The sequence below is a fragment of the Natator depressus genome, chromosome 2, assembly GCF_965152275.1.
Source record: "Natator depressus isolate rNatDep1 chromosome 2, rNatDep2.hap1, whole genome shotgun sequence".
Lineage (NCBI taxonomy): Eukaryota > Metazoa > Chordata > Testudines > Cheloniidae > Natator > Natator depressus.
In genome coordinates this window covers 99,849,716-99,875,063 of record NC_134235.1, presented here as the reverse complement: position 1 = coordinate 99,875,063, position 25,348 = coordinate 99,849,716, and the positions used below count along the sequence as shown (strand labels likewise).

General features: G+C 41.3%; 1 protein-coding gene across 1 annotated transcript; it reads right to left on the bottom strand.

The window, feature by feature from the left end:
- Positions 1-341: 341 nt before the first annotated feature.
- Positions 342-24,567, bottom strand: GALR1 (galanin receptor 1). Its single transcript, XM_074944739.1, has 3 exons — positions 23,585-24,567; positions 14,207-14,272; positions 342-7,237 (listed from the first exon to the last, which is right to left on the bottom strand). Exons 1-3 carry the CDS (start codon positions 24,281-24,283, stop codon positions 6,920-6,922), a joined length of 1,083 nt encoding a protein of 360 aa, XP_074800840.1. The 5' UTR covers positions 24,284-24,567; the 3' UTR covers positions 342-6,919.
- Positions 24,568-25,348: the final 781 nt, after the last annotated feature.

Sequence of the window (25,348 nt, the reverse complement as noted above, 5' to 3'; positions counted from 1 at the left end):
CCTTCATGGGTAGTCCTTAGGAACCTCTTAATCTTATGAATATAGAATTATAGAATCATAGGACTGGAAAGGACCTCAAAGTCATCTAGTCCAGTCCCCTGTAATCATGGCAGGACTAAATATTATCTAGACCATCCCTGATAGGTGTTTGTCTAACCTGCTCTTAAAAATCTCCAATGACAGACATTCCACAACCTCCCCTTAGGGTATTAAGCACTGGAATAAATTGCCTAACAGTTAGGAAGTTTTTCCTAATGACAACCTAAACCGTCTTGCTTCAATTTAAGCCCATTGCTTCTTGTCCTGTCCTCAGAGGTTAACAAGAACAATTTACCTCCCCCCTTCTTGAAACAACCTTTTATGTACTTGAAAACTGTTATCATGTCCCCTCTCAGTCTTCTCTTCTCTAGAAGAAACAAACCCATTTTTTTTCAAACTTCCCTCATAGGTCATATCTTCTAGGCCTTTAATCATTTTTGTTTTCTCTTCTCTGGACTTTCTCCAATTGGTTTGCATCTTTCCTGAAATGTGTCACACAGAACTGGACACAATACTCCAGTTTGGTTGAGTATGTAGTTTAGTAACTGAATATCCAACGTGTCTTTAATTGTCTTCTTCTTATGGCAGGAAGGTAGCACACAATTTTCAATGCTAGTTTTAACTCTTCTTATTCAGTCAATTTTTTGAGATATTCTTTCCATTTTATTAGAGTTTGACAGGAAATGAAATTCTGTTTTCAAAATGTGCAAACACTCCTGTTCTTTATATTAATATTCAGCTCTCAAAACAGTCTTTTAAAATTAAATAACTTTTAGAAAGTCTTTAGCTTAATTTGTTGATGCTACATGACAATTTTTTTGCACTGCTTCTGTGGGGTGCGGGAAATCCATTTCGTACTGTAGTTTAAATGAATTATTACTCAAAGTTCTGTATTAATATGCTTAGTAAAGAATCTACTTATCAAAAAACATTTCCTGAATCTTTTTTGTTGTCTGTATTGTTACACACATACTTGCTGACTGGTATTTTGAAATAAATTACCAAAATAGTTGAAACTGGTAAGATTATATTGTGTTATTTTGACAAATAAAATATGCAGAATTTTAAAATATTGTATGCATAATTTTTAATTTTGGCACAGAATTCTCCCAGGAGTGGTCTACACACAAACCTGCACCAATTAAATCAAATGAGTTACCGCGTAAGGCCAATACCAACCTTAGTCATTATTATTCCAAAATAAGAGGTGCCACACATAGACTTGCACTGAAATAACTAAATAAGCTATGATTCACACATTTGGTTATTGTGGTTCAACTGTGTTTGTAGACTAGTGCTAATGTAAGTGACATCAGAATCTGGCCCTGTGTGTGTAATCCATGAGTAATGCACAAACTTGTAATCTTATCCCAGTTTTCTATTGGTATGGCTCCCTTGACTTCAGTTGTTATTGTTTATTTACACCAGCCTAAGGGAACGGAAACTCAGACCCGCTGCATTTAAAATATTTACATTTCAAAGGCTTTTAAAATTCAGTAAAATGGCACAACAAAACTTCAATAAAGGCATTTGCATTCTGATATGAGGGCATCCATCTGATAATTGGTATAGCACTGAAAGTTAATCCCCCATAACTCCCTGAAAGATTACCTTTGGGTTGTTAGATTGTTATACAAACACACTAAAACTGTTTTAATATTACAATTATGTGCAGAAACATAAATCGTACAGATGTATTTAAAATTAAGGCAGAACACAGATATCATTTAGAACAGCTGCATGGTACTTTAAGTCAACTATACACTGACACAAATACAGATTAAATTTTCTGCTCTTTCACAATTTGTGTATGTAATGAATTCACAATACTTGTACAAATACTCTAAACTAGAAGTTCTTTGCTCTTATCTGAAAATGTATAACTATTGTTAGGCACAATATAAATAGACCAAAGTATGTAGCAGCCACGAACATAATGCAGTCTAAAATAATAACATTCATAGTATTATCACTGTACATAGATTTTCTCCACTGTCCACACAATTTATGCATTCAAAACAAAATTTCTTTTTTGTAACATTTTAAAACACAGTCCACCTGGTGCTTATCTCTTGGAGATAGTAATGTTCTTTTACAAAAATGAGTGCCATAAGCTTCAAAAGTTAGGAAAGACATGCACAAGTTCAAAATCACTGACTATCAAAATTTGAAGGACCATGAGTTTTAACACTTCACTCAAATGTTTTATCTTGCCAAAAAAGTAAGCTGTTTTATTAAGCTAGTTTATAGTTTGAAAACCACTTTTAATGTGATGAAAATGACTCATCTACCAAAGCCACAATATATTCCATAATAAAAACCCCTATATTAAGAGAATGTTGAAATGGCAGTTAAGCACTCAAAAGTCAGGAAATAGCAACGTTAAGGGTGACTCCCACACCAGCCTGACTCTGTCCTCTTTTGCATATGCATTCCAATGCAGTTGCTGTTTACCTTCTCACATTATTTCTCAAATAATCCATTATAATTTTCCATTTTTTCTCTTCCTTGAGATAAACAGATACAGCATTTTCTCATATTTCTTTCTTGAATATTTATACTATTTTCACTCTCAATGGTCCAGTATGTTTGTATCGACTTAGACTTTTAATGTAAGTATGTATTTTAATAATTTATCGGCAGCCATGTATTATCCACTTTCTTAACCAAAAGGTGACTGCATTCCTCAGGTGCAATTCAGGAGATGAAGCAATTGCCTGTGAAGCTAATGTAGCTGAATATGTAGGTGACACTGATATGCCAGCAAGATTTTATTATAATGTAGTGCAGTTGCACTTATTGTGTAGTATGATTATTTAAGAATAGTTTACTTTCTGATTTTCAGATAAATGATTTATGGATTGTTTGGCATTTCCGTAGTAGTTTTACAAGATGCTACAGATGTGTACCTAACATGTAGAACAATTTATGATGCATTGTATTACTTTAGAGAGTATGTGATCACGTAAATAAATCCTGGTTTAATAAGGCATACACACAAATTTGCAGACCTAAGGTTGAATGAGAAACCCTAAAACAATCAGAAATTATTAAATTGAGTGCTTATTTGTGCAACATTAAAGTTCTGTTAGTGCAGAGTTTTCTAATGAAATTTCAGGTTATTTTTTAAAGAGAAAAAGAGAAAAAAGAAATTCCATAATGTGAAAATATTTGGCAAGAAACCATCAGCAGCCTCCCTTCCATGTGAGATCTGCAAGAGCGAGCCTCTTTCTAGAGGACTTTGGAATTCTGCAGGAGGGACCCACTCTCATGTGAGCAGGAGAAGCTGCACAGCTTTTACCTCACCATATGCCATTTTGCCTCAACCTCTTTCTCACTGACAAAATAAAGGCCCGTGAAGTGGACTTTCCTATCCTTCCATCCACTCTGCAGAGACAAATATGGAAAGCATGATCTTGTCCTTATTCAATTTTAAAGGGGACTTGAATACCTCCTAGTACTAAAACAATGTATCACATTGAAGTTATGTTTTGAATATATTAAATGGGCACTTTAATTCTAAACTTTTTGCGAGAAAGTCAGTGTGAAACAGCCTAAACAGGGTGTTTGGTTTTGTGTGATTAGAAAGTTGGCAACCCTACTTTGGCCTAATTAGAAAGTCAAACACAAATACTCCACAACCTGGGGTTCAGCCCAGCCCTGTGACTCTGGATGTGGAGTTTCACATTCCCAAAGGCATTCTTCCCACCCCCATCCCACCCCACCCTGCATTTCTGAAGCAGCTTTCTTCTAGGGTCTGATCTTGACTTCAGTGGGCTTTGGATCAGGCCCATAGCCCTTCACCTGAATGCTTTTGCAAGGTGAAGGGGAAGCTGCAGTGAAGTTTAGTGCCCAGGTACCATGCCACAGGGCCTAATTCATGTTTCATTTGTTATTGGGAAGAAGGTGAGGGAGGGTTTCCTCCACAAAATGCTCAAACTCATTGATCCACTATAGACCAATAATCAACAAAATTTAAAATGATTAACATTACAAGGAAGCTTTTTCCAGATAAAATATCAAATTAGATATCTTAACTGAGTTTATGTATTTATTTTACTTTTAAACTCATAAATTAAAAATGCCAGAAGCAGTGCCTTTAAAAACTGAAAGGAGGTATTTCCAAGCAGAGGTATTGTATGTTACAAATGCTGGAAGTGCTCTATAATTATGGTAGTGAGTGTGACAAAGCCTGAATACAATAAAGGGTTCTTTATCTTGATGTAGGTTGTTAACAAATGTAGCTGTAGTTCTGTCTAAATAGTCATTTTATTTTTTCAGTGGGGAAAAAAAGCAAATAAATTATGCAAAAATATAAATTGAGAGTGCCTATAGATAGCATGAATTTACATTCCCTTCTTTTGCCAGATTTTGTATTTTTTAATTACAGTGCAGTCCTGTGAAAATGTGCCAGTCACAGAATTTGTAATACAGACTCTCAGAACCACTGCTCAAAATAACTTTATATCTTTACAGAAATGTTGCAAGATCTCTCCATTCTATTCTCTATGGGTTCTTATACCACCCCTCTTCACCATAGTATGCAAGCCCCTTCCAGTAGTATGTGACTAACACCTGTCACATGATGTTTGTTCCCTCTCTCATACTCTCCCCAGAGGAAGAATTATGTTTGCAGTGGAGTCTTTTGGTTGGGTTTTTAAAATATATATATTCCATTTATGTATATATGTTGCTGTGTATACCATGTTAGAGAAGGCAGGTCAATGATGTATGCCATGCAGTAAGTGGTGAGGTTTTCGGCTGCCCCTAGTTCCTATGGAAATTCAGTCCACAGTCTTAGACTAGCCCCTGAAGGAGCTGTCTCCCAAACTACATTCAGCATTTTCTATTTTAAGAATATAAGAACAGCCATACTGGGTCAGACCAAAGGTCCATCTAGCCCAGTATCCTGCCTTCTGACAGTGGCCAATGCCAGGTGCCCCAGAGGGAATGAACAGAACAGGTAATCATCAAGTGATCCATTTCTTGTCGCCCATTCCCAGCTTCTGGCAAACAGAGGCTAGGGACACCATCCCTGTCCACCCTGGCTAACAGCCATTGATGGACCTATCCTCCATTAATTTATCTAGTTCTTTTCTGAATTCTGTTTTAGTCTTGGCCTTCATAACATCCTCTGGCAAGGAGTTCCACAGGTTGACTGTGCATTGTGTGAAAAAATACTTCCTTTTGTTTGTTTTAAACCTGCTGCCTATTAATTAATTTGACTCTGATAATGTACTTTGCATGTGGGACAATAACTCTATGCCATTTCATGTGTACTCACTCGGATATGTAACAGAGTAAGCCATTCACATACAGGAAAAAGTGAATAAATAAACAAAAGTTCTATATATGCAGTACTATTTTCTGGGAAGATGATTTCTCTACTATGTCTGAGTGCATGAATTAGTGTGTAAATGCAGACATTTTTGTGTGAATTAAGCCATACCCTCTAGCTTGGAATTTCACTGACTTTGTCACAGCCATCTTCCACTAAGCACAAAAAGATACTACACCTGCCCTGTTGTAAACATTAAGTCTCAGGAAGAAGAGGAATGTGGCACAGCATTAACTGGAGAAAAATGTAAAAAACCATGCACGTAATATGGATCCAACCCAACTCCTACTAACGTCAATGGAAATACTCTCATTGACTTCAGTGGGAGCTGGATCAAATTTAAACTTAGAAGGTCAGAATGTCAGCTGGTATACACTGATGTATCTGTATTAAGGACAATGGAGGTACACCACTTTACACTAGCTGAGAATCTCAAATAAAGTCAGTGGAACTACTCATGTTAGTTAAATGTCTACAGGATTGGACCATTTAATTTGTTTTAAAAATACTAATTGTATTTTTTCCAACTTAAAACTATTAAGCTGTCTGATATTAAGACACTAATAGAACTGTTGGAATGCTAATGTCAACAATTTCAATCCCCATTTAAAGCTTCCTTCAAAGAATAACAGTGTGTGTGTGTATGAACATATCCATAACTTAATGTTTAAGCTAATGTATTTAGATATATATCAATAACTAGAAATGGCATATATAGAGAGACCTGAAACAAACCCTTCCCACTTCGACTACATCAACCCTATGTTATGCCACTGCTATGTGAGTGCCTTAAGCAAAATTTTATAAAGGTGTAACCATTGTTTTGTATATGCAGCCAGGCAAGACACACAAAGTACAACCTCAGTGCCTCAATAACCTGGTGTAAATTCTACAGTTACATAGTTAGTTTAGCATTTCTTCTCTAATTACTTCAGCACATGAAAATTATTTCTGCTCAACATTTGCTTAAAAACAAACAAAACCATTGTCAGAACCAACCTTGAAGAGATGACTGAAGTTTTAATTATCTTTGGAATCTAAGCACTTCTTTTGAAATCATAGTACTGCACCATTAATTACCTATCTTTGAAGTGAGAGCTCATTTCTCCCCCCCCACACACACACACAATTTATAGAATAAAGTATGACGTTATACAACTGAATTAGGAATTGTACACTTGCATTCTATGTTAACATATTTGTGTTATAGGTGCAATTGGAATATGCTGTACTTTAATATTTATAAATAGCAAGTTATTAGCTTTCCTACTAAATGAATAAGAGGGCTAGTACTGACATACCATTACCCACTTTTTCTGGAACATCTTTCAAAGGACAGATCTTCATTTGAACCACGCTAGACAAAGATGTCTAATATTAAGAATGGCCACAGTTATCTGATAAATGTAAGGAAATTGATTTTTTTTAATTCTACCAGTTATTAAGCTAAAGCTGAAGCTGCAGCTCTTTTTGGGAGCTCATTGTGCTTTTTCTAGAAGTCTAGAAAACCCAACATGGCAGGATTTTTTTTTTAATTGTTGCTCACACATGAGTACAATTTGTAGATGGTGCTGTATCTATCCGACTTCTACTTTCTTTAACATCATTCAGAGGTGATTCGTTACCTATCTGGCATTTGAAGACTTGTTTGTAGGCCTTCCTAAAATTTTCAGAGAGGAATGCGTATATAATAGGATTTACAGAAGAATTGCTGTAAGCCAGGCAGTGTGCTGTTACTCTGAAGAGAAATGACGCTTGAGTCAGTGGGAAAACTCCAAATTCAGCCCAGAGGTGGATCACGTGATGTGGCAGCCAAGATATGCCAAAAACCACCACCACCACCAGCACAGTCTGAGCTGTCTAAGGCAGGAAAAGAGAAACAAGGATGATTTATTAACACTTGAACAAACAGTTTCAAACAACGTGGTTCAAAACCATTATATAGGGATACAAAAATATTAGGAAAAAACACATTTCTAAGTATTTGCAAACTATTTTAGTTTATCAGCCATATTATTTTATTTCATATAATGGGATTAGGTCAAGAAGAACATAGGCCCTCAAACTTCACTTGATAAACATGAGGTTCCCGTTGCATGGACTGTGTGATTCAAATGGTAGGGAGCAGTATGTAAAGATTAAGGCTCCGATTAACTACTTTGTTAGTCCAGTTTTATGTCAGTGGAACTCCACTGAGTTGCAATGGAGTTCCATTGATACAAAACTGGTGTCATTCAGTGGTGATGCAAGCCCTTGAGAAATGCCATAACTTTAAATCTAATGGGCTATGTTTTCTGTGAATTGCATAAAGATTTAGGGCCAGATTTTCAAAAGACCTCCACCTAAATTCAGTTGCCACATTTTCAAAAGTGCTCAGTATCCAGTTGGCCACTTAATTTAGGTGCCTAAATGGGAACCAGGGGTCTTTTGCAAATCTGTCCATTAGTCATACAAATCCCATTAATGTTGGTGGAAATCATGGGAGTAGTGCCCAGCAATGAAAAATGATCACAATATATGTATTAAACCTGAATTGGGAAGAGGAGGCTAATATATGCTTTTGATAACCTGGAAACCCAAGCTCACCAACAAAAACAGTATTTTAGACAAAACTAACAAATTGAGCAGAACAGACTAGACCACGCTACGGCTACCTGACTTCATTGTCCTTATTTTCATAAGGAGATGCCATCCATCTCCAATGATAGACTCTGTCAATGGGGAGTACTAGGATATAAATAGAGAAATGTTAGGCTTCTAGGATAATGGAATGCAACCATGGCTTGGAAAAATCATTGTCAGGGCTTTCTTTAGCTTTTAGTTACTTCTTTAGGAAAATAGTTATTGTTTTGCAATTGTTTGACAAATTAACACCTATTAAGTTTCCAGCAATTACCTCTTTCAATTAGTTCATTGATGAGAGACATAAGCTCCATCTTAACTATCAAATTTGTCATTCACTGTTATTAGATAAATAGGGTCTTGTCACTTTTTCAACATGGTTTGGTCTTGCCTGTGTAGACGGAGTCAAACCATGTTACAGAGCTATCTTATATCCCTGGGCATAGAGTTTAGTCCCATCTACTCAAGGAACACTAAACTATGTTATAACACAGAAACGGTACACATCAGTGTACATGAGGCCTAGATATTTTGCTAGGTTCTTGAATTTGGATTCTATTTACCTGTAAGTAACCAGCCACTTACTCTGAACAATAGATTTTTAGCTCAAGCTGGTAAGAAATCAATCTCATCTCCTCAAGAGAAGGTTGGACTGCTCATGAAAATCGTTTCCATTTCAGTGACAATGAATAAAAATTTCCTGCATGGGAGACTGTGCTAATTAGTTCTCACTCAACAGAAATGTTGGCATTAGATTTAATTCCCTTTAGCTGGAAACAGAATTTGGCTGGTATAGGAAATGTATTCAGCTCTGCCTATGAGTAACTTCACTGAGCAGCCGTAGAACTTCAGGGTCCTTCAGTCACCTTCGCTCTTACCCTCACTAACACAATCATCCACACCTAGATTCTTATTTCAGTGGGCCCAATCCATCATATAATATCCATTGCCTTTGGAGATACAAAAGCTCCAGGAAACTATTCAGTAGATTCCACATCAGGGTCACCTAATCAACAGAGCAGATGGTCTGCTAAAGATGAACCTTCCCATGCCAAAAGGAAAACTTTTTCACATCCACAAGTGATGATGGAGTAGCTGGGGGAAATAAGAAGAAACAGAAGATCTTCAATGATCTGAAACTCAAAAAAGAGTCCTATAAAAAGTGGAAACAAGGTCAAATTATGAAGGGTGACTATTAAATAACAACACAAGCATGTAGGGATAAAATTAGAAAGGCCAAGGCACAAAATGAGATTAAACTAGCTAGAGACATGAAGGGTAACAAGAAAACATTCTACAAATACATTAGAAGTAAGAGGAAGACCAAGGACAGGGTAGGCCCATTACTCAATCAGGGGAGAAAGACAATAATAGAAAATGTGGAAATGGCAGAAGTGCTAAATGCCTTTTTTGTTTCAGTTTTCACCAAAAAGTTTAGAAATGACTGGGCATCTGACATAGTGAATGCCTGTGAAAATGGAGTTAGGATATGAGGCTAAATTAGGGAAAGAACACGTTAAAAATTACTTAGACAAGTTAGACATCTTCAAGTTGGCAACGCCTGATGAAATACATTCTAGAATACTCAAGGAGCTGACTGAGGAGATATCTGAGTCATTAGCGATTATCTTTGAAAACTCAAGGAAGACAGGAGAGATCCCAGAGGACTGGAAGAGGGCAAATATAATGCCAATCTATAAAATGGGGAATAAGGACATCCTGGGGAATTACAGACCAGTAATATAATGCAGCAAATAATCCAGAAATTAATTTTTTTACACACCTAGAAGATAATAAGGTGATAAGTAACAGCCAACATGAATTTGTCAAGGCCAAATCACATATAACCACTTTCTTTGACAGGGTAACAAGTCTTGTGGAAAGGGGAAGTGATATATCTTGTCTTTAGTGAGGCTTTTGATACTGTCTCACATGACCACCTCACAAACCCACTAGGGAAATATAGCCTAGAAGGAGCTACTATAAGGTGGGTGCATAATTGGTTCCCAGGGAGTAGTTATAAATGATTCACAGTCAAGCTGGAAGGGCATATTGAGTAGGGTCCCGCAGGGATAGGTCTTGGGTCCAGTTCAGTTCAATATCTTCTCAAATGATTTAGAGAATGGCATAGAGAGTATACTTATAAAGTTTTCAGATGATACCAAACTGGGAGGGGTTGCAAAAACTTTAGAGAATAGGATTAAAATTCAAAGTGATCAAGACAAACTGGAAAACTGGTCTGAAGTAAACAGAATGACATTCAATAAGGACAGATGCAAAGTACTCCATTTAGGAAGGAACAATTAATTGCACACATACAAAATGGAAAATGACTACCTAGGAAGGAGTACTGTGGAAAGGGATCTGGGGTTTACAGTGGATTGCAAGCTACGTATGAGTCAACAGTGTAACACTGTTGCAAAAAAATCAAATCCCATTGTGGGATTTATCAGCAGGAGTGTTGTAAGCAAGACACGAGGAGTAATTCTTCTCCTCTACTTCACACTGATAAGGCCTCAACTGGACTGCTGTATCCAGTTCTGGGCATCAGACTTCAGGAAAGATGTGGACAATTGGAGAAAGTCCAGAGGAGAGCAACAAAAATGATTAAAGGTCTAGAAAACATGACCTGTGAGGAAAGATTGAAAAAATTGGGTTTGTTAGTCTAGAGAAAAGAAGATTGATGGGGAACATAATAAGTTTTCCTAAAAGGTTGTTACAAAGAGGAGGGTGAAAAATTGTTCTCCTTAACCTCTAAGTAAAGGACAAGAAGCAATGGGCTTAAATTGCAGTAAGGGATGTTTAGATGAACATTAGGAAAAACTTCCTGTCAGGGTAGTTAAGCACTGGAACAAACTGTTTAGGAAGGTTGTAGAATCTCCATCACTGGAGGTTTTTAAGAACAGATTAGACAAACATATGTCAGAAATGGTCTAGTTCAGTGGTTTTCAACCTTTTTTCATTTGTGGATGCCTAAAAGATTTCAAAAGGAGATGCAGACCTCTTTGGAAACCTTAGACATAGTCTACGGACCCTCCCCGGTCCCTCCCGCCCCGCCGCCCCCCCCGCAAGGTCTGTAGACCACACGTTGAAAACCACTGTTCTATGGTAATGACAACCTTTCTGAGATCCCTTAAACGTAGTCTGCAGACCCGCAGGGGTCCACGGACTACAGGTTGAAAACCACTCGTCTAGTTATTACTTAGTCCTGCCTTCAGTAAAGGGGACTGGGCTAGCTGACCTACTGAGGTCCCTTCCAGTCCTACACTTCTATGACTCTATTTAGTGATCATCCAACCAGCCATACTCCACAGCACTCTATCCTAGACTTGTCTTACCTCTGCACACACTCTCCCATTGTGCCCTAAATGCGTTCCTTCAAGCCTAAAGCCGGATCCATCTCTTCTGTAACTTCGCTGGCTACAGTGGGACTATGTTATGGATAAATTTAGCAACTAGCATGAAATAACCCATGTGTTTGATCCTAGAGTAGGAAATTAACAGGATTCAGGCAACCTATAGTCTCTGGGGCAGATCCTCAGCTGGTGTAAACTGTCGTAGAGCAGGCATTCTTAAACTTCATTGCACCGCGACCCCTTTCTGACAACAAAAATTACTACACAACCCCAAGAGGGGGGACCGAAGTCTGAGCCTGCCCGAGCCCTGCTGCCAGGGTGGAGGGGCCAAAGCCCAAGGGCTTCAGCCCCAGGCAGGGGGTCTGTAACCTGAGCCCTGGGCAGCAGGGCTCAAGCTCTTGGCTTCTGCTTCAGCCCCTGGTGGTGAGACTCGGGCTTTGGCTCTGGGCTCCAGCAAGTCTAAGCCAGTCCTGCTGGCCCCTTTAAAATTGGGTTGTGACCCACTTTGGGGTCCCAACCCACAGTTTGAGAACCTCTGTCAGAGTATGTCACTGTGTCCGACAATTTTCACAGCTGAGGATCTGTCCCTCTGTTTAAAAAATAAAATATGTTTGTGAAGGGGAATGGACACCAAGAGGACACCTCTCCCAAGTCTGTTTCTAGAGGCAGTAGTAGGGGATAGGAAGGACAAAATGGAGCAAGGAAATTTTTGCAATATTTTGAAATATTTGCAAATAATGAGCCAGGTCCTCAGCTGATGCAAATCAATAAATCTCTGCTGATATCAATAAAAGTGCTAATTTACACCAGCACAGAATCTGCCCAATAAAAGATCTGTCTTAATAAAAGATTACAAATAGGACCCTTCAATTTAGGAAAAATTCCCACTGGGAACTGAAATATTGTCTTTATCACGCATACATTTTCAGTAGGAAACAAAAAGGTAAATAAACCTACAGATTTTTTTTCAGAAATTTCTTTTTTTCCTGTAGATATGACATAAAGAAAGCACAGTGCCCTAACCCTTTCACTATGTTAACATTTTGATCCAAAGCAGAATGATATGGATAATTGTATACCTGCTCAATTTACTAAGAGAGATTTGTCTCTGACCTTATTTACACCCAAGCAACCCCCTACCCCCCATCCCCCACCCCCCATGATTTTAGTTTGATGGCAAAGAATTTAGGGCAGATTTTGTCCCTGTGTCTCTTAAATCTATCATGCTTAAGATACTTGGTACCTGTGGGATGCCTAACTGTGCATAATGGTTTGACAATCCTTGCAACATCTGTTTTATTCCATTATCCCTCTCAAGCCTAATTCCAAAGTTTATCTTTACAACATTATCAGTATAATCTGCAACCAAGGAAACACTACAGGGCTGCTCTTATTTATTTAATGGGATGGCTCTTAACATTACACATAAGTAAATAAAACTACCTGAAATATAATTTCAGGAAATATGCTAATTCTAATATGTTAATGCTAACGTTTTGTGTGTGATCAATAAATATACAAAAATAGTATTCTAGGAAACATTTATTTTGCATTTAACTTTTTTCTTAAATATGAAAGTCTAATTTAAAAATCCACTTATGAACTCCTTAATCAGGCAACATCCATTCATTTGAATACTGTGAGAAACATAGGATTAGGCCCTAAATGCAGAATGAAAATGAGCAAGAGTTCTTGTTATTTAGAAGAAATAATAATTTTAAATAGTATATATTTTTTCAGTATGGCTATGTAAAATTGTATTGCCAACCCCAAGCATTCAACTGTCATTAGTTGGGTCCCAAAAACTCATGAGATTGATTTAAACCAATTATATTTTTCAAACAATAATATTTTGGTTAATTTTGTTTGCCTTCTGGTTTTTGAGCCCTTAAGGTACATAAGGGTACACTTTTTTATTTTCAAATTAAAGCTCAGATTCTCATATAACCACATGACTCCAAGAGCTGAAGCTTTAAAAACACCAAAAATCACAAGACATAGGATAAAATCACAAAAGTTGGCAATTTTCTGAATCTTTAGTAGTTATAGGCCCCAATTCCACAAAGTACTTAAGTACCCTGCTGAATCAGAGATGTAATACCTAATCCTCTTAACACTGTGCCTCTAAAAAAAAAAAAATCTTGACCTGTGTTCATAAATACAGAAGTCAGGCAGGAAACTCCTGATTTCAAGTCTGCTCAGAATTAGAACTTTACATGGCTCCTGGTGCCACGTCTGCTCAAACTTAGAACTCTACATGCTGTATTAACAGACAAATTCACTATGATACAGACTCTTCTATGCATTCCTAAAGAACAATATTAGCTTTGTGATTTAAAGATCTTTTCAAAATTTTATTTGCAGTATTAGTAGTGGGTGTTTAATTTAAGCCCTGAACAGCAGAGAATAAAAACAGTTTTCATGCATGGCAACGTTTTAAAAGAGGATCAGGAAGTAAAATAAACCTTATTTAGAATGTTCATCTTAAAAACCAGAAATTCTTCGTATTACATCAAAAATTACATTAGCAGAAAAAATTTACAAGATAGGGAAAACATACAGGAGAAGTGAAAAGTACATTTCTACTAGAAATACGTCTAAGTCACACTGATTGGTTCTGGATCTGGTTTTCACATCCTCAAAAGTTCAAAGTATAAAGATCTAGAATAGTGGCTTAGCCCATTGTAGAGACTAGGGGCCAAAAGCAAAATTCAAATCTAGTTTGAGGTTTGGATTTTAAACCCCCAATGTTCAGGTGTATTTAGATTCAAGTCCATCTCTATGTTATACCTTTGGTAACACGCAACATTACATTGAGAAGTTAGCATGCTTGGTAAGGAAAGCAATCTACCTTTTTCTTGGATGCTTCTGACTTCTTTGACATGTTTCTCAACTTTTTATGCAGATGATTAAGGACCTGAAAAAAGATTAATTTGCATCTTGCATTTAACAGCTTTTAAAATTAAGGGACATGTTTCAAAATTATGCTGTCCAATATTGCTTGCAAATGTTGATTATCCAGTCTACACATTTCAAAAGTGCATGCTGTAATATCTAATATGCACCCGTGGGAATCAACAAATATGAAGCACATAAGCTATTTAATTCTAATATAAAAAACAGATGCATCACATAACAAAATATACATGGCAGTGAACCCAATCTGCCAATAAACATAAACCTGTTCTACAGTCATTTGTAACTGGCAATTATTTTTCTTCCATAAGAACGTCTATGTTTGTGAATTTAGGATAACTTTCTTTGCACATAAAATAAAAAATGTATATTTTGAACCATAGCTTTCCTTAGTCTTCTGCATAATTTGCATTCAGCAGCTGGATATTTGGTTAATATAATCACGCCTTGGAGCTGTCTGATTTTGAAGAAGGAAACTAAAAAGGTTTTTTTCATTAATTTATACAAAAATGTGTCACAAGTGAAATATGACCTTTATGCAAGATTTGCCATGACTTGTCATGTATCTATAGTAGGTCAGTTTTTTATTCTGGCAACAGAATTGACTTGTCATTAAAGAGAAGCTTCGAAATTGTAACAGAACCTTGATAGTTCGCGCACAAGATTTTTGGGTACTGTAGCAGGAACATATTTTGGCTGCAACCATCATTCACTCTGAAATTAAGAGCATCTGTAGGACAGGATCTGAAGAAAAAAAATTGTGCCATGCAATTGTTTATGGAAAAGTATACAAAAAAAAGAAACATTCAATAAAATGGAAAGGTGGCAAATTCAAATACGCAATTAGACTATGGAACTCATTGCCACCGGATGCCATGAAAGCCAAGAATTTAGCAAAATCAAAGGAGGGATTGGGTATTTATATGGATAACAAGACTATCCAGAGTCATAACAGTACATACTTTTACAGAGTTTTAAAAGGGATAGAAAACCACATGCTTCAGGGTTTATATAAACCAATCTCAATTTAGAGGTTAGAAGGAGACTTCCCTGGGGGCATATTATCCCATATCTGCCTATTGTGGTGTCTTTTGCCCCTTACTCTGTACCATCTGGTTCTGGCCACTTTCAGAGAAAGGATATTAGATAAGATGGATCACAGATCTGATCCAGTATTAATCATATGTTCTGAAAAATGTAACTAATGCAGTGGTTCTCAACTCTGGTCCACCGCTTGTTCAGAGAAAGCCCCTGGCAGGCCAAGCTGGTTTGTTTATCTGTCGTGTCCGCAGGTTCATCCGATCGCCTCTCCCACTGGCCATGGTTCGCCGCTCCAGGCCAATGGGGGCTGCAGAAAGCGGCACATGCCGAGGGATGTGCTGGCCGCCCTTCCCGCAGCCCCCACTGGCCTGGAGCGGCGAACTGCAGCCAGTGGAAGCCGCAATCAGCCGAACCTGTGGACGTGGCAGGTAAACAAACCAGCCTGGTGCGCCAGGGGCTTTCCCTGAACAAGCGGTGGACCAGAGTTGAGAACCACTGATCTAATGAGTTAAAAAGAAAAGGGATATATTTCTGAATGACAATGGTCACTTGTGGGTGAAGAGAAAAGATGTAAAAGACTGCCGGATACCTGAAAACATCAACTGAAGACAATTTGTATGTAAATCCAAGGCTAAAGGTATGATAACTGTTAAATACATTAGACGTGTATTAGTTCAGCAGTATATACATACCAACTGCTTGATCCTGCATTTTTTTTGTACATCTCAATCTCCATTCTTCTGCATCTTCCTGACATGACTCAAACTGTCAGTAGACAAGCTTGACCCACGAACAGCATGAGAGGGACACATAGTTTGGCCTTCACTGAGTGTGGTCTGGATGAACCCCCAGACCTCTCCACCTCAATGGTAAGGAGACCAGAGGGCAAGAACAGCCCTTTTCCCAGACTTCCATGAGAAGAACTCCTGGGTTCTTGTAGAGAACCTGGGGCAATGATCTTCCTTCTCCTGACTCCTGCTTCCCTCCTCTCATCTGGGCAAAGGGAAGGAAGAGAAAATCCTGGCTGCTTCTGCCAGAGTAATATACAGAATCAGCAGTTTCTAGCAAGGTATGAGTAGGAGCTGGATGGGGAGGATGAGGACAGTGAGTGGTGAATGTGTGGCTGACTTTGGAAGAGAGTAAAAGCAAGTGAGAAAGAAATGAAAACCATTCCCCCGGTTGCTGCTTTAGACTAAGATCTGGAGTAGTGGCCAGCTCCACGCTACTTGATAGGCTATTTCCTCCAGGTAGTTAACCCCTTGAACTTTCTCCATTTTGGATTAGGTACTAATTTCACAAACCCACCACATGCAGCCATCTGACTAGTCAAATTCTAGCTTTGTATGGGGGGTTCACCAGATAATCTGCAGTCCATGTGCAGAAGTTGGATGCCCCTATTCCAACACCACTGAAACAAAGCAGACAATCCACACATGACAGGAGCTGTAGAGGAGTGATATGTTTATGTACGTATACTCCAAGATCAACCAATGGCCTCTATACACACTATTCCTACTTTGGACCAGAATGTTCCCAATGAATGATCCCTTGCTCCTCTATTACTCACACTCATTTCAATCGGATCACTTTAAAAATATGATACTATTCACTGTGAGCAAGGGTGGCAGTGTCTGATCCTTTTTTAGGAACAGATTGCATGAAGTAGTGGTTTGTGGGCTATTGTCAACCACAACACTGGAACACATGAATGTTCTTCTTACAGCATACACTGAATATGGGTTTGGTGGGGTCTATTATGCTGTTTTCCAGATGCCAGTCAGGATTTGACCCCAAGTAGTTTTGAAGACATCTACTTCTGCATTTGTAGCAGCTGGTAACACTGCAGGATTTGTAGGAAAAAAACCTGTAACATGCAGAAATGCATCCAAGTGAGTTTGGTACCAAGATTTAGTACTCCATCTGTGCTCAGAAAGCTAGCTGAAGTGAAGGATCACTTCTTATTTTTTTAAGCAGCCTGGAGAACATAGCTGATTCACACAACTAAATCCCCACTCACTTAGCTGAAAATGTACTCCATACTCTTTTCTAACAAGAATTTATATGTCAAAAGACTTAAAATCTGGAAAAACAATTCCTTACATAAAACTTTTCAAGCTCCCAGCTTTCATGTACCTATTGTTTACAGATCATATTTTGCTCTCAGGAAAGGATAAAAGGGAATAAATTCTCCTATTAACCTGAGGTTTTGCAGGGTCTTTTATGACCATGGCGGTAGAAGAGTCTTAAAGCCATCACTGAATGCGTTACGAAAAAAAGCGCATAATATAAATTGCTGGAATGTAACCCATGTGTATGTCTCCTTTATGCTGTAACAGACTCCTCCCTTTCTCTCTCTCTCCTCCTAAAATCATACGGGAGGACGGGGGGTGGGGGGGCATGGAGCAGGGGGAAGAGAGAGAGAGAGAGAACATGGTTTAAAAGACCCTGCTGCTTTTGGCATATATATTTCCACCAAACAACATACAAGCATAAACACTGTACAGTTTTAAAGCATATTTGATTTCTTGCTACTTACAGACATTTCATTGGTTACACTTTCATTATTAATAGCTCCTGGAAAGATCCATTTAAAATAATGCCTCCAAGTAGATTACACAAGGTAATTATCTAATAATAATGACTGTATCTTGATATATGTAAACATTGCATTCTGAACCACAATTTGTCATATAAATCTTATTTACATTCAAATGTCATTGTCAGCAGTGCCATAGTTATGGTACTGGGACCAATTCAATTACTACAGCAGAGCCTTTCATTCCATTCTACTTAGTACTGTGTCACTACAACTATTATAGATTTTATTTATTTTTATTTTTCTTGGTGGGCCTGGGTTATACCTCTTCCATTAACATCCTCCTGCTAAAACTTGGGATACAAGATTTCAGTCCAGGAACATTTTTAAGCTCATTTTTATGTTAGGACTCCTACGCTGTGTGATTTATATTTTTAACTGAGTCTATAAATCAAAATGAATTTCCGCAGTTCAGAATGTTCAGGATATTAGTACATAATGGAGACGGGTTTCTCTTAGTATTTCTAAAGGCAAAAGTAAAAAATGGGGCAGTTATTAATATTTGAAATGGATAAGTGGACAATAATCATTTTGGGGTATATTCTGCCACATGAGTACTCCCATCAAAGCCAATGACCAGGATTTTTAAAAGTGACTAATATTGTAGTTACCTTAGTTTCTGGGTGCCATGATTTTTGGGTGCCCAACATGAATGAGCCCTGGTTTTCAGAGGATAGCTTTAAGCTTTCTCAACTTGGGACCCAAAAACTGAGTCACCCAAAATCACTAGTCACTTTTGACTTCCTTGGTAAATGGGAACTGAAGATGCTCAGGACCTCCCAAAACAAGCTTTGGCACTTTGCAGGCTTGAGCCATTGGTCCTTAAGTGGCACTTTTTAATGTGCAATCCTATAGTAACCTCATAATAGTATATACAATAAATTGAGATGTAAATAATAAAAGAAATATGTAATCTCATGACAAATCACACTTACTGAAAAGAGCCATTTCAAGCTATCCATCAAGTAATATGCACTTAACTTAATACTCACTACTGAACTATTAAATAGTTAATCACTGCTTATAAATCTCATTACATGTGAATGCCAGCTCTGGTTTTCTCTGGGTTTGCAGGAGGACAGATTTTAGAAATACCCATCACTGTTTCAGTATTTCTGTAATTCGTAATGGTGCTGTTGTCTCTCAGAAAGAGCTGTCCTTCTGCTAGTACTTCCCAGTAGGATGTGAATTCTCTGATAATGTAATTTAAGACAGAGGGAATGCAGCTAGCTTGCCATTTAAATGCATAAAAAATGAAGGAAATTACAATTTACATAAAAAAAACAAGAACTTGCCTTACAACAGTCCTGAAAATGCCATATATTCAAATAGAGAACTGCATTCCCTTTATCTTAAACTACATTATGAGTAGACTGAAGCTTCCTTATTATTACTATTTCACAGATCCACAGCTGGCGTAATTAAATGTAGCTCCATAGAAATCAATGAAGCTACATCAATTTATACCAGCTGAGGATCTGACCTAGTAGTATGCTCTACTTTATAACTAAATGTTGCCATTGATGTACCTGTTATATTACACAGCAACTTTCCTTTCACACTGTGTGTACTGGGAAGCCAAGATGTCATGGTTGTGTTTATTTCAATAGCATTCTATGGTAATTTGCTAAATGGAGCTTCATGATGACTCCTTTGCTGGACATATACTATCACAGCTCTGGCCTTCACAAATTTAAGACTGAAACTCTGTCATTGATTTATTGCCATTCCAATCTTAACCTACCCCACCCCCTGCTCATCCGGATGTGCCAAAATACTGCAGGTGGAGTTTTGTCAATGACTTTACAGTCACAGTAGGAGTGAGCCCTTATGTTGCAGACAGATGCCAAGTGCCTCCTGCAAAGAGCTGAGTTTATTCAGTTCTCACTGCTACGAATTGAGGGTGGTGAGCATCTCACAGAACTGGTCCCTCAGGGCTGGATCCTGACTTCAGCGGGAGCAGGATTAGGCCTGTCATCTCAGACCCCTTCAATTCCTAACCAAAACAAGGGTGAAGTAAGGACAGCCTGGTAGCAAGTTAAAAATGAGGTTCCAGCTGCAACTTTGAATTGCCTTGATTTCCTGGCTGTGACAACATTTTACTGTTAATTAACATACATTTAATTAGTTTAGTTAACCCCTGTTTCAGGCTATTTTAACTTGACCATAAAAGATTTGCTCTGGGCATAAACTTGACATTCTGGGACTCAGATTTGAAGATTTTTTAAAATCATATTCTTGAAATTAATATTTATAATAAATAGTTATTTTTGTAATCAAAATGGTGTGTTTATATTAACTTTAATATTTCAATAAAGTCTGTTAAAAAACAATCCCTTTTAATTTTGTTTTTAAATTCTACAAGTAAAAATTTATAATTTTAAAAAACATTCACACTTGTTTAACTTACAAAACTTCTTTCATTAAAAAACAAGGGTTTAGAGGCATAAGTCAATATTGTGAATGATGCTCTTTTGGCTATAAAAATTATTAATACTTATTCATTAAAAATTAATGTTTAAAAAAGGCATCTTCTGAGCATGTCCATTAACACTTTCCCCATATCTGTTAATATCTTTATTTAAATATGGTGATGATCAAATCTACGGTATTGGTTTCTTCCCCTCAGTGCACACAGTAACTCCTATTACAGACAATGAGAAATCTACCCACCACACAGAGAAAAGAGAACTAAACCTTTAAGGGCTGATACTAATTTTAATGTTTTGCCTTTTTGCCAGTTTGACACCTCTGTCACTTTAAATGTTGTTTTTGCTCTGTAATTTAGAAACTTTGTCCTTTGAATATAAGCATATTTCAAAGTGTTTTAAAATGCACGTTTGCACTCTATCGGTCCTTTTTCCACATCACAATTAATGAATTTATGCACAAACTATATAAATTATACACTACAACCCCCTTGGAAACATGTTTGCTTTGGAGGAACTGATCCCTCAGCAAGAGAGCAGACTTTACTCACATGAGCAGACCTATTAACTTCAATGCAATTTACTGTAGTGAGTAAGAACTAAGGAAGCGAGTAAAGGTTTGCAAGATCTCAGTAAAAGAACTGTCCAGTCTGACAGAATTCAACCTGTTCTAGATTCTGGAGAACAGCAGTCTGAATTGGTGCTTCCTTCAAAGCTGCAGAAAACAATGGTACAGAAAAGGATCATTGCCTGAGCGAAGAAGTGGGGAGAGTGAGTGTGTCACAGTTCAGCCCTTTTCATCAGAAACTTGCTCATCATCAAGTGATTGCTTTCTGGCAGCAAAAGGCATGATTCTGAGCCCCCTGAAGTCAGAGGCAAAGCTCCCATTAACTTCAGCTGATGCAGGATGAGGCTCCCTAACAAGCGGGTAGCGTGCCTGTTGCTCTTAGTGTCTTTTAACTGGACGTTAAGAAGTAAGTGGTAGAACGGGCATCGTACGGATCAGGACCCCAGTAATAATGTGGCTGCAGGGACGGTGCAAGGATATTTTTGCACCCTAAGCGAAACTTCCACCTTGCGCCCCCACCTCCCCGACAACCTCTGAAAACTAGTAAACTTAGCATTATAAACAGCCTGTCCGAACGGATAACGGCTGTTGTAATGTTTCTTTTTTACCTTTAAGGCATTTCAGTTGTTTGCCATTGCCTCTGATGGTGTCCCATTCAAAGTCTTACTATTGTGCAAAGCTAAACAATTGAGCCTTGCATTGCATCATCAGCCAGGTTAGGCAGGGTGACAAATCCCCCTTACCCCAAAGGGCCATTATCCCTGGTGACTCATTTCTACCCCGAGTCTGTAAAGCAGACTTTTAAGGTAAATACATTATTCCTTCAATATTACCCATGCACACATCTCACAAAGATTCTCACTCTTGACAAGTTACCAGCCTTGTGTAGATCCCTTCCATGTTCCTCTTTGTGGGTAAGTGCCCTGTAAGACACGTGCAGGGTGCAGTGAGTTTGTCAGGCCTGTGGTGACAGCTGTTTGTGAAGATCAGGGGGCCCTTTGCCAAGGGATGCTTGTGTCACAGTGAGCTTGGGGTGGTTGACAGTATGGGGCAGGGCACTGAGGCTGGTGGAGCAGGTAACAGTCACTGGGCTGAGGGGCAGGCGGTGCCAGGATGGGGCAGGGGCAGGTACCTGTCAGTCTCCAGCGCTTGAGCCGCGCCAGGGCCAGCAGCCTCTTCACCTCGGAGTCTCCCCCGCTTGTCCGGGGGCCACCCCTCCTACGCTCCCCGCCTGCCCCTGCTGCTGCGGAGGCTGCCGCCACCCTGGGCTCGGGCCACCCGGCTCCCCCCAAGCGGCGCCTGGTTCCTGCTGCTCTCGGACGGCAGGTGCAAGGCCCCAGCTGAGCTTGGCCCCTTGCGCCTCCTCCACGGTGGCGCCCCCAGCCCGTGTCCTCCCGGGTGGCCGCAATGGCAGCAGCCAGGGAGCCTGAGAGGAGGAGTGGCCCCCGGGCAAGCGAGGGAGACTCCGAGGTGAAGAGGCTGCTGGCCCTGGCGCGGCCCGAATGCTAGAGACTTACAGGTACCTGCCCCTGAGCAATAGTGTAAAAAAAAATTGGGGGGCATTGCTTTTTGGCGCCCCCAAATCTTGGCGCCCCAGGCTGCAGTCTAGTTCGCCTAGTGGTTACACCGGCCCTGTGTGGCTGGGTTTTATTGAAGTGCAGCATGTTTTAACTTATTGCAATTTTTTTTTAATATGTTAACAACTTTGCACACTGTTGCATTTTGCTCAGTTCGGAGCTCATCACCCAGCAGTACGGGAAAACACAGAAAGCGTTTATCGCAGCTGAAATGGAGATTTTAAAAAGAAGTTTTTTTCTAAAAAAAATGAAAACTAGCAGACAATACACCCACTATCGGCTATACTATACCTCCTCCCCACATTTACTGCTGAACCCTCGGACCCACACAGGTGTGAGGTTCCCCGAAACACCTTACAACTGGACATTCCTAGCCTATAAATCCACAGTATAACTCCAGCCACACTTAACTCGCTTTGAGTGTACCCCCACTCCCTTACACACACCGAAACTTCAACCCCTCCCATGTTCTTACCTCTGTACTCTCTTCCCATGCACGCAGCCCAAAACTACCCCTCATAGCCTAGCCCCCGCTACTGCACCCACACACAGACCAGGTAGCCCACCCATCTAACTTTTGCAGATGCTAACACCCTATACCCCACCCTGTCCTATAGCTATGCGTCTACCCCTTCCTCTATTCAATCATCGTTGTACCTTTTCGTCTATGCACACAAACCCTATACCTAAACCCACCCTGTAACTATACCCCATATACACCTATACACTTTATACCAGCATCCCATCCCTGTACTATACCCCCATACACACACACCCCCTATAGCTACATCCTATAGCTAAACCCCACCCCTCTAACTGTACCCCAAACTCTCACACACACACCCTAAGGCTACACCCCACTTCTGCAACTGTACCCCAAACTCTCTCACACACCCTAAGGCTACACTCCACCCCTGTAATTGTACCGCAAACTCCCAGCCCCTCCCCTGGCTACACCCCACCTCTGTACCCCAAACACTCACCCGCCCTATACCTACGCCCCTGTAACTACCACATACACACCCCCTATAGCTATACCCCCTGTAGCTGCACCCCGTACACCCATCCCCTGCACCCTCGACACCCTCCCCCTCGCACCCACCTTGGCGTAGCAGAAGGAGATGAGCAGCAGCGGCAGCAGGTAGCCGAAGACGAAGGTGCAGACCACGTAGACCTTCTTGTGCCGGGGGTTGGGCCACTGCTCCCAGCAGAAGGTCTGGTTGCTGGCGTCCCGGTGGAAGAGGCGCTGGTGGTGCGCGACGGGCGAGGCCATGGCGATGGAGAGCGCCCAGATGAGCCCCACGCCCAGCAGCGCGTTGCGGGAGACCCGCAGGACGGAGGCGCGGCGGGAGTGCACGATGGCCACATAGCGGTCCACCGACATGGCGGAGAGGGTGAAGATGCTGACCAGCATGGAGACGGTGAAGAAGTAGTGGATGAACTTGCAGATGAAAGCGCCCAGCACCCAGGTGGGTAGCACGTAGACCGTGGACTGGAAGGGGATGCAGAAGAGCAGGTAGGCCAGGTCGGCGATGCTCAGGTTGAGGATAAAGATGTTGGTGGTGCTGCGGGGCTTGCCCGGCTTGCTCCTGGCCAGCACCGTGATCACCAGCGAGTTGCCCAGCACCCCCAAGGCGAAGATCACGCCGAAGACGATCAGGGTGAGGAAGTTCTCGATGCCGATGCCGAAGAGGGGCTTGGTGTCCTGCTCCTCCTCCGAGAGCCCCGAGAGGTTGAATTCCCCCCGGGGGGGGCCTTCGCTCTGGTTCAGGAAGAGGATCGCAATCGCCTCGGGCTCCATGGCTGCTGCGGCTGCCCCCCCCCCCCCCAGCGACAGCCGGGGAGGGTGGAGGAGAACAAACAGCGCCCTTGTCCTGCACACGAGTCCCGCACCTCGCCCCCAGAGACCCCCCCAGGCCCTGCAGCTGCGGAGGCCCCGAGGGAGCTGCGCTGCGCTGCGGGCCCAAGGCGCCCAGCCAGAAGAAGGGGGCGGAGGTGGGGGCAGTTTGCCGCCGCGCTCACGGAGCTGCGAAACTTTCCGGTGCCCGGAGGCTGGATGGCATCTCGCCTCTGCTGCTCCCCGGGTCAGCGCCTCGCGCGCGGTGGGGGCTCCCGGGCTGCGGCCGGCCGGGGCTGGCTCACCCCCGCAGGCACCCGCCTCGGGGATTTGCGGAGCGGGGTGGACAGGGAAGCTCCTGGGGGAGCCTCGTGGTCAAATGCGCCCGCAACGGCGCTGCCCAGCTCCGTCCCCTTCGCAGTTCCGCCACGGCTGCGGGGTTTGGGCTGCTCCCCCCCCCCCCCCCAGCGCGGTGCCACCAAAGGGCAGAGCCGGAGAGCGGCGCTGGGCGAGTGTGCGGGGACCTCAGCTGTCCCTGGGAGCGCAGCAGCCTCCCTCGGCCCTCCCCGCTCCTCCACCTCCTCTCCAGCCAGCTCCTCCCCGGCTGGCCTCCCGCGCGCTCTCCCGCCGCCCGGCTCCAGCGCGCTGCCTCCGCCGAAGGGAACGTGCCGCCCCGCCGGGCTGCACCTGGGCGCAGCCCCCAGCTCGCCACAGCAGCCGAGCTAATCGCGCCGCTAATGCGCCGGCAATACACTAGCAACCCCTCCGCTGCCTATCAGCAACCCCCCTGCCAATCCAGAGCCAGGACAACTCACCCTCCTCCACCCTCACACCTCCCCTCAGCCCTCCCACGCTGCCTGTCCCAGCCCGTGCGCTGCTGAGCCCCAGCCCCCGGGGCTCGTCTTTCCCCAGCAGCAGAGCCAACGCTGCTGCATCGCACGCAGCTCGCATCCCTTCCCATCTCTGGAAGGCTGGTCGGGGACTGACCTGTCGCTGGGTTGCGTGTGCGTGTTTTAATTGGAACCACAG

Coding starts and splice junctions, on each gene's coding strand:
- GALR1 (XM_074944739.1), bottom strand. CDS start 24,283: ATGGAGCCCGAGGCGATTGCGATCCTCTTCCTGAACCAGAGCGAAGGC. Junction 14,273..23,584: donor TCTCCTTCTGCTACGCCAAG/GTGGGTGCGAGG, acceptor ATCTTTTTTCAG/GTCCTTAATCATCTGCATAA. Junction 7,238..14,206: donor CAGAAGCATCCAAGAAAAAG/GTAGATTGCTTT, acceptor TTCCTGCCTTAG/ACAGCTCAGACTGTGCTGGT.